Source organism: Silene latifolia, chromosome 6 (genome assembly GCF_048544455.1).
Source record: "Silene latifolia isolate original U9 population chromosome 6, ASM4854445v1, whole genome shotgun sequence".
Lineage (NCBI taxonomy): Eukaryota > Viridiplantae > Streptophyta > Magnoliopsida > Caryophyllales > Caryophyllaceae > Silene > Silene latifolia.
The window spans coordinates 64,040,079-64,057,432 of NC_133531.1; the positions used below are offsets into that span (position 1 = coordinate 64,040,079).

Genomic DNA, 17,354 nt, shown 5'->3' on the forward strand with positions numbered 1-17,354 from the left:
GATGTACCCGGTCGATCGATCGATACACGGTTACTGAGAGCTTCGGGCGCATACGCGTGTCGATCGATCGAGGATAGTGGTCGATCGACCAAATTCTGGCGATAGCGAGGAATTTCGTCCTTCAATGCCCGACAATTTGAGGGACCATTTGTTCCGAGGTTCGACAATCCCGAAGACGTTAGGACCAGACCCGAGTGCTGATGGGTCCGTCCCGGTTCCGAAGTTCGGCCCAATGACGGTCAATGGCTCACATTTGAGACGGTCTGAGGAGGGTTCAAGTTTCAACAAGAGAAAGCGGTGGACTTCGGCCCTAAGTCCACGGATGCCGGCATGCGCAACCTAGAGGAGAGGGCTAAGGTACTTCTTACAGCCCCATATCCGGAGAGACTAGTGCCGACAAAGGAACAAGTATCTTTCAGTAAGTTTGAAAAAGTTATTCGTAGCTTGAATGTTCAGGTACCCTTCCTTGAGTTAGTTAACCAAGTGCCAGCATACACTAAGTTCATGAAACAACTATTGTCTAAAAAAAAGTCGCTTGAACATGTTCACACTGTTGCATTAACTAAAGAGTCTTGCTCCTACTTGTCTCACACTGCACCCCATAAGTTAGAGGATCCGGGTAGCTTTTCTGTTCCTTGCAAAATAGGTACCTTCTCTATTGAGAAAGCATTATGTGACTTAGGAGCTAGTATAAGCGTCATGCCTTTAAGTCTAGCTAGGAAGCTCAAGCTGACTAGGTTTGCAGTGACAGATATGACAGTTCAGATGGCTGACCGATCTGCGGTCTAACCCATAGGAGTCCTAGAGGACATCCCTGTCCAAATAGGGAAGTTTTTCTTTCCTGTAGACTTTGTTGTCCTTGACATGCCTGAGGATGCTCATATTCCCATTATTTTGGGTAGGCCATTTCTGCACACCTTTCTTTGGTGCGATCATAGATGTCGGTCTAGGAACCTTGACTTTCAAAGTAGGCAAGCATTCTATTGTCTTTGCCCAACCTGCTAAGAAAAAGGACCCCATGTGGCCGGTGACTTGTAACACGGTTTATAAGAAGAAATCGTACTTTGTGCTTCCTGAATTACCTATCTCTATTCCTGTTGTAACCCCTCCGCCCCAGATTGGGAGCACAAAGGAGGCCGAATCTGTTGTTTTAGATAATGCGAGATTTGGTTTGGGAAGGAAGTCTTTGCAAGTTGTGCCAGCTGTGAAGAAGCCGATCATTCAAAGAGGAGGTCTTGGTTGCCTGAGCTATGGAATTGATGAGGAGATCGATGACGAGTCGGTCAAGGCAAAGGAGTCCGACTTGGATTCCGATGAGCCCAAAGAGATCCTTGACTGGGGAGATGATGAGAATGTTGATCCGTTGAGCCATACGGACGTGGAAGCTAAGAAGGGTGCAGCTGCTCAGATAAGCACCATTAAGGCTACCTCTAGTAGCCAGAAGCCGACGAAGTGGGCCATACCGTGGCCTTTCTTGATCAACTATTAGTTGATCGAGTTCGTTATAAACTTCTTTTTATTTGCTTTGTTAAGACAATTTTTATTGCTTTTGTGTGCGCGAAAACTTCGCATTTTATTTCGCTTGCTTCGGATTTTTAAGTACTTTAGACTTTATTCTGGGTTTTGCGCAATTTTGGGCGTGTATTATTATGCACTTGCAGGTTTTTAGACCTCATTTGCTCAAGTTATTGAGCAAATACGAAGAAATAAAGAGTACAGCAGTACTTTCAGTCGATCGACTGGCCATCTTGGTCGATCGACTCAATTACGCTTTCCAGGAGCTTCTGTTCCTGTTCATCTGGTCGATCGACTGCCCCTTTTGGTCGATCGACCGAAGACATTGCTGTACCTGTTCACGACCTCTCCCCTGCTGTGTTTGGTCGATTTACGGACTTAAGGGAGTTTTCTACTCCACTTTATTTTTCGTCCCTTTCCTTATTTCTTCTATTTTCTCAATTGTGCACATATTTACCGCTTCAAAAAATTGTTTTTCTCAGTCTTATGCGTGGTATTTTCTGTCTTTCAGGTACTTACTAGTAGCACTGCTGGCTACTGAAACCTCCTAGCTCACTTGTTGGTTTGGGAGGTTTCCTTCGCGCGCTTAAAGTCTTGTGAGTTCCCGCCTTTTACTTCATGTTTTATTTATTTAATTTTCTCGCAAATTACCATTTCTCTTTTCTTCATAATATGATTTTGCACAATGGGGACATTGTGCGATTTGGTTTGGGGAAGGGTTTTGCGTCGCATATCATTTGCTTGCATTCACGTTTAATTTTGTTTTGCATTGTTTAATTTCGTATTGCATTGTTGATTTCATTTCATCCATATTTACAAAAATTAAAAAAAAAAAAAGAATTTTAAAAGTTTCAAAAATTTCAATAAAATGCACGTTTATTTTAGCATATAGGTCGAGTCGGAACGGTAGTATGTCAAGGATGATATTGCATTTTGCATCTGTTTTGCCTGAGCCTTGCTTATCATTATGTTATTAGTAGAATCGCATATGCATATCTACGAGTTTTCGTTACATTATCTTGCCGAACTTGAGACTTGACTTTGAAAATTGGCAAACTACATCATATTCTGAGATCTAGAGCCTATAACCGGTGACATTCATGACCGGTTTATCCAGGAATGTGAGTAGTACTCCTTATGAGACATGTTTCCTTAATTTGCATAAATATGAACTTGATCTGCTTAATACCTGTATGCGTTCGGTCTGTGGTTAGTTGTCACATGTGGTAGAGGTTTCCCTTTTCTCGTTTTACCCATAAACTCCACACTGCCAAAAATATCCCTTTTTGTCCCATTTACTACATCCTACATTTAGCCTGTCCTTTGTCAAGCTAGTAGTCTGTGTTCTTGGGGTTGTTACTCATTTTTGGTGGCATATGCTCTGTTGAGACGTTATTGGGAAGATGAAATAAAGGAAAGAAAGAAATAGAAAAAAAGAAAAGAAAAGATGAAAAATAAATTATTCGAAAAAGAAAAAGAGAGTTCTGTACTGTAGAAGCAGTCGATCGACTGCCATTTATAGTCGATCGACTGGAGTTCGAAAGAAAGAAAAAGGAAAAATCAATTCGCATGATTCAGTCTTTATTATTTGGCGATTTTTGCTCCCATGATTCATTCATATCCTATGGGGAGTTTATTGATTTAGTATTTTGGAGATTGTGAGTTTTGTGCTTGCTATAGCACCGTTTCTGTTGATTATGAGCAAGACGTTGGATGTTGCCATTTGGTTCCGTTTTGGTACTAGCTTGATCACCTGTACCTCCAGTTTACCATAAAATGCTTTGCCTCTTCTTACCCATACCTCACATATCCCATATATACCTCGGCATGTGTTATTGGTCATCTGTTTGGTTGGAATGCATATGTACGGTCATTGAGATCATCTTCATATTATATTGCAGACATGTCTTCATAGGTCGTAGTTAGGTGAGAGTCACTACAAAATTAATTCTTTCTATCTTATATATATTCACCTGTACTTATTGAGTGATTTGAGCGACCCGTGAGAGTCCAATTTGATAAGTCTCTACAGTTGACGGTTCAGCGGTTGTTGACGGCTTGATAACTCGTTTGCATGATTCATTTGCTAGTTGATTGTTGGTTGTGCATTAAATTGGTTTAGGCTTAATAGTTTGCATTTCGCTCTGAGATTGAACTCGTTCCGTTAGGTCAATAGATCGAGTCTAGTTCTTGCTTGAGGACAAGCAAGGGTTCGGTTTGGGGAAGTTTGATGCGTGTCTTTTATATGATGTTTTACATCCCATTTTACACGCATTTCAGAGCTCATTTATGTAGTTTATGCTGCATTTCTCCCTATTTCCGTCTACTTCCGTATTTTTGTACATTATTGCAGAAATGTGAAGAATCTAGCGAAAATCAAGCTAAATCCGTCCTCGAGTATCCTGCATTGCAATTTGACGTGAAGTATTCACCCAAGGAACGAGCTTGGTGCGCAATTCAAGGCCCAAAAGACAAGTCCACGAGTTTTAAGAAGTCAAGTAGCAGCTCAAGTAGTCGATCGACCACCACCCTCAGTCGATCGACCAACCCTCGGGTTACAGAAGCTACTGTTCATTACCAAGCAGTCGATCGACCTATCACTTCAGTCGATCGACCACACTGCTATTCCAGACGAGGATTAAAAGACCGAGGAACTTGAAGCCCATTAAGTTTAGTTTTTGGAATAATTGTTACGTGAACTTTCTATATAACGTAACCTAGAAACATTCAGTTATCATCGAGTCTTTAATCCAGTTTTATTTCAGAAATTCATCAGTTCTACATTAGCTTTAATAGTTAGGGTTTGGGATATCGTTTTGCATCAGATTTTACTCGTACTTCTAATCAATCCATTACTATTCTCCTGCGATTTTCGGTATTCCTCTGCCCTAATTTTGGTTCTTCTTTATTTCATCAATAGTATAGAATTGCTAAGTAGATTCCCGCAACCGTTATCATTGTTTATGTTAATTATTTGTTCTACTGTTTTAAGCATGAATTCCTCTGTTTACTTTATTAGTCTTATTATTGTTTTCACCCTTAGCATGAGTAGCTAAATAGTTTGTGCTAGGATGTAGGCGAGTTTTAGTATAGGCGGCAAAGTATTGAACACGGCCTGATTCGCATGTCAGTCGATCGACTGACCTCGTGGAGGTTACCCTTCGTTTTAATTTATTTTTATCTTGTATTTAACGAATCGAATGCATGCGACCAGTTAGATGCTTATTTTATGACTAACCCATTAGATTGAAAGATAGGGAAAGTTATTTGACCACCAATTAAATCGACTAAACTGTGCTAAGATCGAAAGATAGGTATAGTTTGGACCGTTAGTCACTTTTCAGGACGAGAGTCAGTATTAGTGATATTAGGGACCTATAGCGAGATCGAAAGATGCTATTTGTTAAGAGTAGACCGAGAGGACCTCTTGTTTCCCGCCTCACTTGTGTTCGATTTAGACCCGTTTAGTATGCTGCCGCCGAAGCTTTAATAAACCGATCATCCTAGTACCCCTTCTTTATCTGTTTAAACCGTCTTTTTAGTTTATTATCTTTATTTGTTATAGACCATCTCAACTCAACCCCCACAATTGTTACCTTAGACTGAATATAAATCAACTAGAATTTACATCTGCCTCCTTGTGGTTCGACCCTGTTACCACTAGCCTAGGTTAGTCTTAATAAGAAATTATAAATCTTATTTTTGGTACTCACAACGACGGGTATCAACCACTTTGTAACACCCCCATACACCAAGGTGCCTTACCAAGGCCACCCTAGCATATCAAGGTGCTACCATCTCGGTTACCCAAGGTAAATTATATAAAATAGACCATCCAAGAACGTTTATTAAAAGATAACAAACTGTCTAACAAAGTATAACTCAAAGTTTAGCCAAAACTGTTTACAACCAAAAAGGAACTAAAGTATAAATGTCAGCGGAAGCTAGCTAAGTGATCAGTGATGACTCGACCCTATCCAAACCCGCAAGCTATCCAGTACCATACCTGCTCAATCAATTGCTCACCATCCCCGAATGGATCACCACAATTTTGAAAACAATAACGGGGCCAGTCAACTGCATAATCAAGATAAGAATTCATAACACAAACAATACAATCAATCCAATTGCAATATCATTCTCTAAGCTCCATTACTAATCAATAACCGACTATAAACTTAAATGTGTTGTCCTGCCATATTACTCATCGCAACATGTAACCCTCACTACTAGTGGGGTACCGCATATGTTCCCACCGAAGCCCCGCTCATCGCAACAAGCGCACCCAGATCATTAATGTGCACATCCCCCTTGGGACGGAGTACAAGAGACGAACATGGGGTTGGAACCATGTCCCAAACATGGTCCCTTCACAACAATAGTAATCACAATATTACTCAACCAATATCAATCCAACGCAGCATATTGACTGAGTAGGGAAACCCTACCTTATCGTAATCCGTTATACCGCAGCCAATCATATAAATGCACAACGAGTAACACATCGTCACCTACAACAACGATAATCAACAATCAACAACACATACGATGACCAAACACCCTAAACCCCCAAATTAACCCAATCCGGGGCTTGCAAAAACCCCTAATGACGACCATAAACTGATTAAGAAAACGTTAGAGACTTACAAACGGAATCGACAAGGAAAACGAGATGCAAGGACTCACGATCAATCAACCCTTGCTTGGAGATGATGAAGATGATTAGAGATTGTGTACGACGTTTAGGTTTAAAGTGAAAAAGTGATATAGAAAACTGACGAAAGCCTTTTATACTCTCCAATCATTTTAATCAAAACCGCTGAAACTAACCCGTTAGACCGGGAACTCGGTTGATTACATGGGGTACTTGGCCAAGTAGGACCTACTCGGCCGAGTTCCTCACAACTCGGCCGAGTGCACTCACAACATTAGCCTGTTTAAAAGCATTCGACAACTTACTCGACCGAGTATGCTCGACCGAGTAAGCTAGGACCAGGAAATCCGTAGTATCACAGTCTTCCCTCCTTAACACAAACTTCGTCCTCGAAGTTCACACCCATACCTATATAGCATGCTCGCATACCACTCCACCAACCAATACCACTCAACTCTCATCCTCCAACCTTGACACTAACTCACCCAACAACGCCTACCTTAGTTCGTAAAATAGCATCAACCATAGAATAGCCCTCATAACTCCATATTATTATCGAATACCAACAACAACAGCGCCGACAACTTTATCTTACTTCCATACCGCTCACTAGCAATCCAATACCAACACAATCCAACAAGCGAGATGTTACATTAGCTCTCGCGTACACCTGTTCTACCCACCAACATAGTGCATGGTCAAACAACTCCTATGGCACTCGATCCTATAAGAGTGTGGAATAGATAGAGATTCATACAAGTTTGTCAAACAAGCATTTCATCAAACACTTAATATGCACTAGTTGAAACTACAACAATTAATCCATTTTAGAAAACTCAACAAGCATAGATTAATCCTTTAATCATTCCCCTAATCCCTCAATAACCCTAGCGAGGTTACTACTCACATATCATCATGATAACTTTGCTAATAACAACAACAAACAAAGAAACTAAACCATGTTTGATGAAATGAAGCAAGTAAGAACAAATGATTAAGGAAAGATAAGAACTGTACCAACTTGGAAAGTAAAGATGAACATAAATAAAGGAGGATCCTTGTATAAAGATGGAGACTTGTCACTTAATCGTCAAATACATACTCAAGAGATCCAAAGATGTAAACTATTGAAGGTATAAACTGCAAGAACAATTATTGAAAGATTAAAGTGCGTGATGGAAAGATTAAAGACTAAACTACTCCTAATCTAAGAGAGTTTTCTAATCTATGATGGCATCCTAAGTCTAATGAAGCATAATTAGAAATCTTACATACAAACAAGAAATATATATCGGTTATAAGATTAGGGTTAACTAAGAGTTTAAATGAAGTATAATCCATAAAACGAATCCACATCCTTGGAAGGGTCCAGTGCATCTCGTGGGGATTGGCTTTGGGATGGTGATCCCTGCTGAGGAAATCGTGCGAGTTGCTGGTGAACTCGCTCGAGTTGAGGCTGGGCTCGCCCGAGTTGTTGGTGAACTCGCTCGAGTTCACACGTTCCTTCCTCCTCTTTGGTCCTTGCTACCCCATAATCAGTGGGGATGGTACATAAGCTCGTGGGGATTGTCCTCCATTGCCCTATTAGCTCGTCTTATTTTCGGGTTGGGTTAGTTACTGGTCAAAAATGTTTGGATCGGGTCTAGTCAATTAGGGTTTCGAGTCACATTCGGGTGATGTAGTTCTGGTCAGTTTCGAATCTCGAATCAACCTTTTCAGATCAGGTCAATTGAGTCGGGTTACTTTTGCTAGATCTACGAACACCTTACCTCGTCAAGTGACCACATCCTACATTAACAGATACGGAGGAGTACTCCATACGTATATTATATCCCAGATATATCCCGTCCGTGACCGTATACGAAATGTATAAGAATGGCAGGAAAAGAGGGTCTCCGGAAAGCAGTATCGACAACAATCAAACTAATAATCCCAGCAGGTGCAGCAAAACCGGCACAACCGGTGGCACCAGTACTAGGTGCTGCCGGATTGAACACGATGGCCTTCTGCAAAGACTTCAATGCCCGGACCCAGAAATTCAAACCCGATACTTCTATGGCCGTCAAGATTACCGCTTACAAAGATAGAACCTTCGAGTTCACCGTCAAGTCTCCTTCAGTCCCTTGGTATCTCAAAATGGCTGCCGGTCTGGAATCCGCTAGCGTCCGGCCTGGTCATATTGTCGCCGCTTCTGTATCCGTCATGCATGTTTATGAGATTGCTAAGATTAAGAAGGAGGATCCTGGTTCTGCCCATTTGTCTATTGAGGGTATTTGTAAGTCTATTGTTGGTACTGCTAAATCCATGGGGATTAAGGTTGTTAATCAACTTGATTAGGTTTTTTCTTTTGTTTCATTTCTATTTATTTGATTGAACAATTGTATTGCCCTTCTTTCGACTACTTAAAAGGCATTTTCATTTGTTACCCTCTTTGTTTTCAATAAATCTGTTGCCCTTTCCATTATCTTATTATGAGATTGTCTTCAATTAGAATTGCTGCCTTGTTTTAGTTGTTATCTTTAGTCTTAGGCAGAACAATGAAGTTAATATGGGAGGTGTATCTATTCCATCTCATCTTTAGGGTTTAGGGAGCATACTTCATTTTTGTTTAAGTTCTCTGAACTTTCCTTTTTTTTTTTAGTTGAACTCATTAGACATCCTCGAGGTATTTTCTTGGTCGCAGTTCGTACTAGCTTTGAGCATAAGGTTGTATTGGCTACTCCATCCCATCTTTAGGGTCTTCTGGACAGTCACTAGTTAGACTACAGAACTCAGTTAGTGGTGGTTATAAATGGTGGAAATAGGAAGTGGGGAGGAATCATTCCCATTATTTGCAGGTAACTACCGGGGGAGTTAGGCGACTTTCCCTCCTAATGGAGTAATTAGTACAGTATTTTCCTCCTTTCTATCTTCCACCTCTAATTCTTTTTTGCTCTAATACCCCCATAATAATTATGGATTATCTCAATTCCATGCAAACCCTTGATATTTTATATTCCTGGATCGCTATTATCATCGATAAAGCAAGGAATTTCATTCTCCAATCATTATTAGATTGTTGATGAAGTTGCATATTCAATTGGTGGCCTTGACATAACTATAATCACTTCAATGACTTCATGCATTTCAAACTTAAGCCTCAAATACTCGTAATCGAATTTTGGTCTGATATTATCTGCACTTTTCTTCTGTTTCTACATCATTTGAAGTAATGACAAGTGATTCTGTTGGAATCTTAAACTCTGCTGTACCATATTCATGGCCCCAACTTACTGATTGACCCTTGCTAAAGCCCTTCCAAACTCAAATAACACAGGCTGCAATGTCACGCTGGAAACCGATTTGTGATTTGTCATGTTACAGAGGCGTGCTTATATCACTGCCATGGTTATGAACTCTGGCTAAAGCTCTCTTACGCTGTAAAAATTGCAGTTTCAGCATAATTAAATAGAACATCCCAAAAAAACTAATCATTTTTGTGTGTATGATTTGTAGTAAGAAGAAGGGGGAAAATACCGTCAATAGAATACAGAAAGATGGCTATATTGATTTTTGAATAAGTAGTCATTGTAATTCTAATGTTGAGCGAGGATACTCCTAAGTGTTCCTCTATACTTATATAAACATTTTGATTGAAATAATATGATGAGAATCATATTATTACTGACATGAAACTGAAATAACCGACTTTATGGTCAGGGGCTCGTATTCTACTATTACAAGATGGGTAGTAAGTCAATGACTTTGGTTTAATTATTTGTAAGGGTGAGATAGGCCACTCTCTCCTTATTTATTTGCCCTTACTACTGAAGTTCTATCTCAGATGATCTTATTTGCTCAGGAAAGTAATAGAATCAAAGGTATTAAGATTTGCCGGCAAGCTCAGCATCTGTTATTCGCTGATGATTCATTGTTTTCTATCAAACGGACGAACAATGATCTCCAAGAGCTTATTTTCATTATTTCTCAATTCTGTGCTGCAGCTGGCCAAGTCACAAATGATAGCAAATCTTCATTATGTTTCAGCAATTCAGCCCAAATAGTACACTTCATACTATTAAATGATTCTTAAGATTTCTGGTGTGTGTCCATGAAATGGTATTGGCACCTACCTGGGTGCACCAACTGATTTTGATGCGCCAAAGAAAATTGTTTTTAACTGTCTTATTGAAAGGGTGAAAAAAAAGGATTGCTTTGTGGAACAATGTCCTTCATTCACAAGCTGGTAGACTCACCCTTATTTCTACAGTTCTCTCGTCAATCTCTATTTTCTCTCTATCAGTATTTCGTATGCCGGCAAGGTTGTTTTTAACTATGTTATTGTCGGGACTGCTAATTCCATGGGGATTAAGGCTGTTAATCAACTTTGATTGGGTATTTTGTTTAATTTTCGTTAAATTTTAGGGCTTTTGTGGTGTTTGAACAATTGTATTGCCGTTGTTTCTACTACTTTGGCTTTCGGTTTTGTGGGCGTTTATTACTTGATTGATTCTAAAGTTGAAAGTCTCACTGGCTGCTGTACTAACCTCTTTGTTTTCAATAAATCTGTTGAGAAACGGCTTTTGATAGAACCCAAAGTAGTGCTGCTGCAATTTGGAGCGTGAACAACACTGTCTCTAAGAGGAAGTATCAGGCTGACAGTGCAAAGGGTGAGGTCATAACAAATTCTGATACACTAATTATGAAATGAGGAAAAGGACAAACAAGGAAAACCTCCAACCATGAGCATCTTCATTTAGGATTTTACTATAATTAAATAATTGTTTGTAGTTATTTATAGTGGAGTAGCCACCAAGTCATTCCTCTACTATATAAAGAGCATATGCATCTGTATTTCATTCATCCTGAAATTAATATAATCATTCTCTTCCTCCTCTATTTCTCTCTGTAGAATTCATAGCCTATCACTTGAAATACTAGTGAACAGCTATATTATTATCAAGTGGTTATCAGAGCTTTCATCCTCTTCGACCTGTGCATTTTTTTTCATTCATTCCATCATTAGAGAAAATCCAAAAAAATACAACCCTTTTTTCCTTCCTCGCTTCAGAAAAACTCGACACACAAAAACATTAATTACAATCCCCAAAGTAATAACAAAAATCAGAACACATAAAACCATGACAATTGAAGACAGTGAAGACCATGGTACAGGCTCAGCAGAGTATAAGGTCCTCCAGGAGCAGGTGGAGTTCCTAACAAACCAGCTGTCAACCTTGACTCTTCGTTTGGATCAAAGGGCTGGTAATAGTCTCACTTCTCTTGTTAGATCCCCTACTATTGCATTTCCCACTTTTAATGGTGAAGATGTAGATAGTTGGATTTTTAGATGTGATCAATTTTTTACTGTTGCTGATATTGCCGAGCTTAAAAAAGTGACTTATGCCTCTGTTCACTTGGAGTCCAGAGCTTTGGCCTGGCATCAGACCTATACAAAAAACAGGACATCTATTATACCATTGGGATGAGAGGAGTACAAACTTGCTATAAAGGCTAGATTTGGGGACCCATTTGAGGACTCTATGACTGAAATGTTGGCTTTGAAATAGACTGATGATGTTAAAACCTACCATGACTCCTTTGATTTAATCCTCAGTAAATTAAACTTACCCCCAACATATGCTTTGAGCTGTTTCATCTCAGGTTTAAAGGAGAATATAGCCAGCATGGTCAGGCTCCTTAAACCCAAGAGTGTACATGAGGCTTATGGGTTGGCCAAATTACAGGAGTCATCCTTACAGCTGAACATCAAAACCACAAAATTTCACCCCACCCCTCCACCATCATCAAAACCACCATTACTTCCCCACCCACCAAGAAATTTTACCAACAAATTCCAGAATAACCACAAACCCACCATGATTCCCCAAACACCTAAATTCAAACCTGCCAACGCTGACATCGAGGCCAAAATAGCAAAGGGGCAATGCTTCTACTGTGATGAAAAGGATACACCCCAACATATTTGTAAGAACAAGAAAAGGACCCTTTACTCCTTAGAACTTGAAGAAGAGGTGGAGGAACCTGCTTCAGTTGAAAGTGAGGAAGAACCAGTTCAGGGGGAGGGAGAAATTGCTCAGATCTCAGTTTATGCTTTGGCTGGGAAGGCTCACTGTCAAACAATGAGGGTACATGGGCAGATTGGAAGGAAAATACTGAGTTTGCTGGTTGATAGTGACAGCTCCCATAACTTTATTGATATGGGACTGGCGACAAAGCTGGGAATGGCCCTAACACCAATAGAGACATTCAATATTTCAGTGGTCAATGGGGGTAAACTCACTTGTTCACACCAAGTGTCTCAACTAAACTGGAAAATCAGGGACATTAATTTTCAGGCTGACTTCTTTGCTATACCTCTGGGAGGGTGTGATGTAGTGCTAGAAGTTCAATGGTTAGAAACCCTAGGACCAATAACCTGGGATTTCAAAAAATTAACAATGGAGTTTATGCACAACCAGAAGAGAGTGGTGTTAAGAGGGGTTAGCAAGGCACCATTAAGAGAACCCTCATTGAAATATATGGTCAAAGCAGGAGAGGAAGGAGGCCAACTTGCTATGGTCCTACCTGCCGACCTGGGGAGTGGAGTTCTTTGCATTGCATATGGTTGTGCGAAGTGGAGCAGGTGATCTCTAATCTCTCTTAAATCGCACACGATTTTTTTAAGGAGCCCAAGGAGTTACCCCCCTTCAGAGAAGGACATAACCATAAGATACCTCTCAAGATTGGAGCTGAGCCATTTAGTATAAGGCCATACAAGTATCCCATGCTGCAGAAGGATGTTATTGAGGGGATGACAAAAGAACTCTTGGATAATGGGGTAATCCAGCACAACACCAGTCCGTATGCATCCCTTGTGGTGCTGGTGAAGAAGAAGGATGGTACCTGGCGCATGTGTGTAGATTACAGGGAACTAAATAAACAAACCATAAAAGATAAATTCCCAATTCCACTTATAGAAGAGCTCTTAGATGAACTCCATGGGTCAAGATATTTTTCCAAAATTGATCTAAGAGCTGGCTTCCACCAGATTCGAATGGCTCCATAGGACATTTACAAGACAGCCTTCAGAACACACCATGGGCACTTTGAGTATCTGGTTATGCCCTTTGGGTTAACCAATGCACCATCCACCTTTCAAGGACTCATGAACAGGGTTTTTGGTCCATACTTATAGAAATTTGCCTTGGTATTTTTTGATGATATCTTACTATATAGTAAAGGGTGGCCAGAACATTTGGAACACATTAAACTTACATTAGAGTTGATGAGGAAGAATCAGCTCTTTGCTAAATCATCTAAATGTTGTTTTGGCACCACACAAGTGGAATATCTGGGGCATGTGATTTCTAGAGCTGGAGTAGCAACTGACCTAGCAAAAATTGCAGCAGTTAGAGACTGGCCAACTCCTAACACAGTTAAGAAATTGAGAGGATTCCTTGGTTTGACAGGGTACTACAGGAGGTTCATTAAGGGGTATGGACCTATCAGCAAGCCTCTCACCAATCTGTTGAAGAAAAATGGGTTTGAGTGGTCTCTAACAGCTGAAGAAGCCTTTATCACACTCAAAGAAGCTATGATTACTGCTCCTATCCTAGCCCTTCCAGACTTCAGTCAACCTTTTGTGGTGGAGACAGATGCCTCAGGAGAGGGTATTGCGGCAGTTTTGATGCAGGGCCATCATCCCATTGCTTTTATTAGCAAAGCATTGTCACCTAGGCATCAGGCTATGTCAGTTTATGAACGAGAACTGCTAGTTATCATACATGTTGTATCTAAATGGAGCCAATACCTAACTGGAAGGCACTTCATTATCAAGACTGATCACCAAAGTTTAAAGTATCTATTGGAGCAAAGAATCACTAACCCTCTACAACAGAAGTGGTTAGCCAAGCTACTGGGGTTTGACTATGAAATAGATTATAAGAAGGGCAAGGAAAACATAGCTGCTGACGCCCTTTCTGGAATGCACAGTTCTGAGTTGAATGCACTGTACATCAGTTCACTCAGTACTGACCTCTATACCTCTTTACAGGAAGCTTGGAGCAATGACCCTCAGTTAGTTAAGATAATTGAAGAATTAAAAGTTGATCCTAACTCTCACAAGGGATACAGCTGGGCAGGGGAGCAATTAAAATGGAAGGGAAGACTGGTGGTAGGAAGATATGGTGATCTACCTCACAAGCTGCTCACCCTCATGCATGATACCTTACAAGCTGGGCATTCTGGTGTAGAGGCCACTTATCAAAGACTGAAGCAAAAATTTTTCTGGAAAGGGATGAAACTTGATGTACAGAAATACATACAACAGTGCCAGGTGTGCCAGCAATGTAAAAATGAGACGGTTGCATCCCCAGGGAAATTACAACCACTACCTATACCTGAGTCAGTCTGGACAGACATTAGCACGGACTTTGTGGAAGGCTTGCCCAAGTCCATGAGAATGAACTCTATTATGGTGGTAATTGATAGGCTGAGCAAATATGGGCACTTTGTGCCTCTGAGTCATCCCTACACAGCTTCTGATGTGGCACAGGATTTCTTTGACTACATCTACAAGTTACATGGCATGCCAGAGACTATAGTGTCTGACAGGGATTCAATTTTCCTGAGTAATTTTTGGCAAGAATTGTTTGCTGTGCATGGGGTTGGCTTGAACCTCACCTCATCCTACCATCCTGAGTAATTTTTGGCAAGAAGTATTAAACAGGGGTCTGGAGACCTATCTCAGGTGTTTTTGTAGTGAAACACCCCTGGACTGTTGTAAATACTTGCCTGCTACTGAATACTGGTACAACACCACCTTCCACAGTGCCATTAAGTCCACTCCTTTTGAAGTTCTGTATGGGAAACCACCCCCTGTCATTCTACCTTACATGCCTGGTGTTAGCAAGGTAGATGCAATACATAGAGTTCTGATTGATAGGGAAGAGACATTACAGTCCATCAAATTTAATCTAGCTCGAGCTCAGAACAGAATGTAACAGCAGGCTAACAAAAGAAGGACTGACAGAGAATTCAAAGTGGATGATTATGTGTATCTAAAGCTACATCCTTACAGGCAGAGCTCTGTCTATACCAGAACCAACCAGAAACTGGCAAAGAAGTATTATGGCCTTTACAAAGTCTTAGAGAGGATTGGGAAGGTGGCCTATAAGCTAGCTGTAATACTCCGTATTTATAAGTCTTGGGGTACTCTATCGAGTAGGCCTTACTCTGTCGAGTAAGGGTAAGTTGCGTTTTAGAAAAGTTTCTGACCTGTTGGGTACTCGATCGAGTAACTAGGGTACTCGATCGAGTAAGGGGGCACTCGATCGAGTACCTCGGGTACTCGATCGAGTAGCCGGTTTGGAAGGTCAGTTCTCGTCGTTGGTTATACCGTTGAGTTCCTTGCGTCGAGGGTAAGATCTATGTACCCTTTTTATTGTCTTTCCATTGATTTGGTTAAACCCTAATATAGGGATTTGGGGGTTTTTGAGTAGTATGTAATTGGGTAGCATTTATATGTTGTATGATAGGAGGAGGTTTCATAGAGGAAGCTTTTTGACACAGCAATAGAGACCGTCTGACAGTGTGCTTTCCAGGTAGGATTTCCTACTCAGTATTAGTCCCATAATGGGATATTGGTTGATGTGTTGAGATTGATTGTTGATGCAGTAATTGTATTGTGACGGTTGTGATTGCGATTGTGTTGGTGATTGTTGTTTGTGGTTCTCGAGGCGTGTCCTCGGCTGAGTGGGGTCACTTGCGGGAGTGGCTTCACGCCCTAGTTTCTCCCTTCGTGGAACCCGCCACGGAAGGGGTGTGCACATTAATGGACAGGGTTATCGCTCACTATGTGGAGCGGGGATTTGGTGGGTACGGTGCGGTCCCCCATGGCGTGGTGGTCCAAAGTGGACGATCGGTGATTGAGATGATTGAAATTGTGTGTGTGTGTGTGTGTGTGTGAGTTAAGTCCGCATCTGTTTATCTTATTGTTGATATATATATTGAATTGTGTGATTAGTACTGACCCCGGTTGTTGTTTTGTAAACATGCGGTGATCCATTCGGGTATGGTGAGCAGATATTGAGCAGGTATGAGATGAGTATTGGGATAGCTGGGATGGCCACGACATGATGATAGGAGTCTTCCGCTGTAGCTTATTAGTTTGTTTACATTTCAGTTAGAACAGTCAGTTTGAGAACCTGTATTACACTTTTGGTTTGGTTTTGAGAATTGTAACTCTTCATTAAGTATTTATATTTAAACGTTGTTTCTTCATTGTTTATTTGATTATCATTGTCTCGGGTAACCGAGATGGTAATATCTTCATACCTGAGTGGTCCTGGTAAGGCACTTGGAGTATGGGGGTGTTACAAATGGTATCAGAGCGACGATCCTGAAACCTGTAACCAATGAACCTAATGAACATAAGGAGTCAACTAAAATGAACCCGGGGTAAAGGTTGTAGGAGCTAATGCAAAGACTTGGGAGACGTCCTAAAGTCGCGAAGTCGCCCTATAATTTTGAACCGGTCATATGGGGGGAGTGTTTGTCAAGTCGTATGTGTTGTTTGGTTAACCTGTGTGTAATTGTCGGATGTTTGAAGTAGAAAATTTGAAAATGTGAAAGAAAGGTTGGTGATATATGGAAATTTGTAGTTGGAATGATAACATGTTGGATGTTTACAAGGTGGCGTTTAATAACATGATATAATGGTCTCGTAGATCGTATGAAAAGATGCGTAGCATTATATGTTTAGTTATGATATAATATGTGGTTTTACAAAGTTTTTAGCATGTTAGCATATGGTATAGCATGCGGGTAGCGTTTCTGAGTTAGCATGACTCGATCGAGTGGGACTGACTTGATCGGGTGGGTTTTTGATGATTTCGAGTCCAGAATCGTGTTTTTGGGCACTCGATCAAGTACCTGGGGCACTCGATCAACTAGGGGGTCACTCGATCGAGTAGCCTAGCTACTCGATCGAGTATGTTAGAGATCAGAAGGTCTGTTTGGGGTTTGATGTTGGGGCACTCGATCGAGTATGGAGGGCACTCGATCGAGTAGCCCGTTACTCGATCGAGTATGTTTGGGCACTCGATCGATTTGGTTCTGGGCAGCGTGTTTTCATGTTTTGAGGTTTAGTACGTGTGTTTATGTCTACCCTTTCTTATATATAGTTTCAAGATGCCGCCCAAGA

At 40.8% G+C, this 17,354-nt stretch overlaps 1 protein-coding gene across 1 annotated transcript; it reads left to right on the forward strand.

Annotated features, from left to right (window-relative positions):
• Positions 1 to 7,567: 7,567 nt before the first annotated feature.
• LOC141588162 (large ribosomal subunit protein uL11m-like) lies at positions 7,568 to 8,515 on the forward strand. Its single transcript, XM_074409616.1, has 2 exons — positions 7,568 to 7,668; positions 8,044 to 8,515. Exons 1-2 carry the CDS (start codon positions 7,568 to 7,570, stop codon positions 8,504 to 8,506), a joined length of 564 nt encoding a protein of 187 aa, XP_074265717.1. The 3' UTR covers positions 8,507 to 8,515.
• Positions 8,516 to 17,354: the final 8,839 nt, after the last annotated feature.